Source organism: Entamoeba histolytica, genomic scaffold, assembly GCF_000208925.1.
Source record: "Entamoeba histolytica HM-1:IMSS scf_1104750518001 genomic scaffold, whole genome shotgun sequence".
Lineage (NCBI taxonomy): Eukaryota > Evosea > Mastigamoebida > Endamoebidae > Entamoeba > Entamoeba histolytica.
In genome coordinates, this window is record NW_001915959.1 from 1 (window position 1) to 1,479 (window position 1,479).

General features: G+C 24.5%; 1 protein-coding gene across 1 annotated transcript; it reads left to right on the forward strand.

Annotated features, from left to right (window-relative positions):
* Positions 1 to 304: 304 nt before the first annotated feature.
* EHI_113690 (small nuclear ribonucleoprotein Sm D1, putative) lies at positions 305 to 678 on the forward strand (the record flags this gene model as incomplete). Its single annotated transcript, XM_650253.2, has 2 exons — positions 305 to 587; positions 638 to 678. 2 exons carry the CDS (start codon positions 305 to 307, stop codon positions 676 to 678), a joined length of 324 nt encoding a protein of 107 aa, XP_655345.2.
* Between the last annotated feature and the right edge of the window lie 801 nt (positions 679 to 1,479).

Sequence of the window (1,479 nt, forward strand, 5' to 3'; positions counted from 1 at the left end):
ACCTTTTGGTTGATTAATACTTTCAATGCTCCCATATGCCTCAAACAATCCTCGTAATTCCTCTGCCATTCCAGGAAGTAAATTCCCAACATATAATGTCTTTTTGTCTTCATGAGGGTTATTTATTTGTTGAGTAGATTTATCTGGAGCAGGTGGTGGCGGAGGTGGTGGTTGAGAGAATTGGAATGGTTGAAGATATCCCATTTGATAATAGGATAAGTAATTTGGGTCAGAAAAAGGAAAAAATGGGTAGTTTGGATATTCCATCTTCAAATAGAACTTAAAAAGATCATTTCTTATAACCATGAAATTAGTAAGATTTTTGATGAGGCTAACAAATGAAGTCGTCACAATTGAATTAAAGAGTGGGGCAGTACTCACTGGAACAATTGTTGGTGTTGATAACTACATGAACGTCCATTTAAAAGTTGTAAAAATGACACAAAAAGGAAAAAACCCAATTAACTTAGACCAATCAACAGTAAGAGGAAACACAATCAGAAATATAATACTTCCAGAGTCATTAAATCTTGACACTTACCTTGTAGATGATACACCGAGACTAAAAGTTAAAGCAGCAGTAAAAAGTTTGTTCTTTTCTTCTTTTTTGTCTCATTGTCATATATAACATTTTTAGGTGCATTGAAGAAAAAAACAGAATTAAAACCAAAAAAATGATTGAATTTTTGTTATTTCTATTTTTGTTCTTAAAAACACTCTTATGATAAAATAACTTAATTATGACTTATTTTGTTTAACTCTCTGATATATCTAAGTCATTTCATTTTAACTTTTATTAGCATTTTATTGTATTTTAAAAGTAACATTAGTTATTCTTTAAGTTTTTATTTAACAAGAGTTTCATTAAATTTACTTCTAAAGTGTTAGGAACTTATAAAAATTAAAGAGTGAAAATAATTATATTATTGTAGAAAATGAAAGATTTTATTGTAGTGTTTTTTAAAACTTTAGAACTTAATATCAACTAAAAAATTGAGTGTTTTTATAATGAGTATATTTTTATTCATGAATTATAATAACATCATCTATCTATTTATATTACTTTGAGTATTGTGGTTTAATAGATAAAACTAAGAATGAAAGAAGAGCATTTGTCAAGAAATTATAAAGAGCAAAGAATATCCAGATAATTTTAACCTAAGAAAAGTACAAATGAATACAACATTACCAATATATATGATTATTCGATATATTTTTTATCTCAATATATGTTTAATCAACTAAATAGTATAGAGATAATAATTTGATGATATTTATTGAAAAAAATGGTTTTATAAATGATATGATATATTACAATTTTTATTTTCATTAATTAACAAAAATATATATTACACAAAAAAGTATTTACATGTATAATAAATGTATTCAAATATATAATTTGAAAAGATAAATAAACAAATTTCATTAATTAAACTACTAAATAATTGAATTTATAACATTTATCAATTTAAATTATAA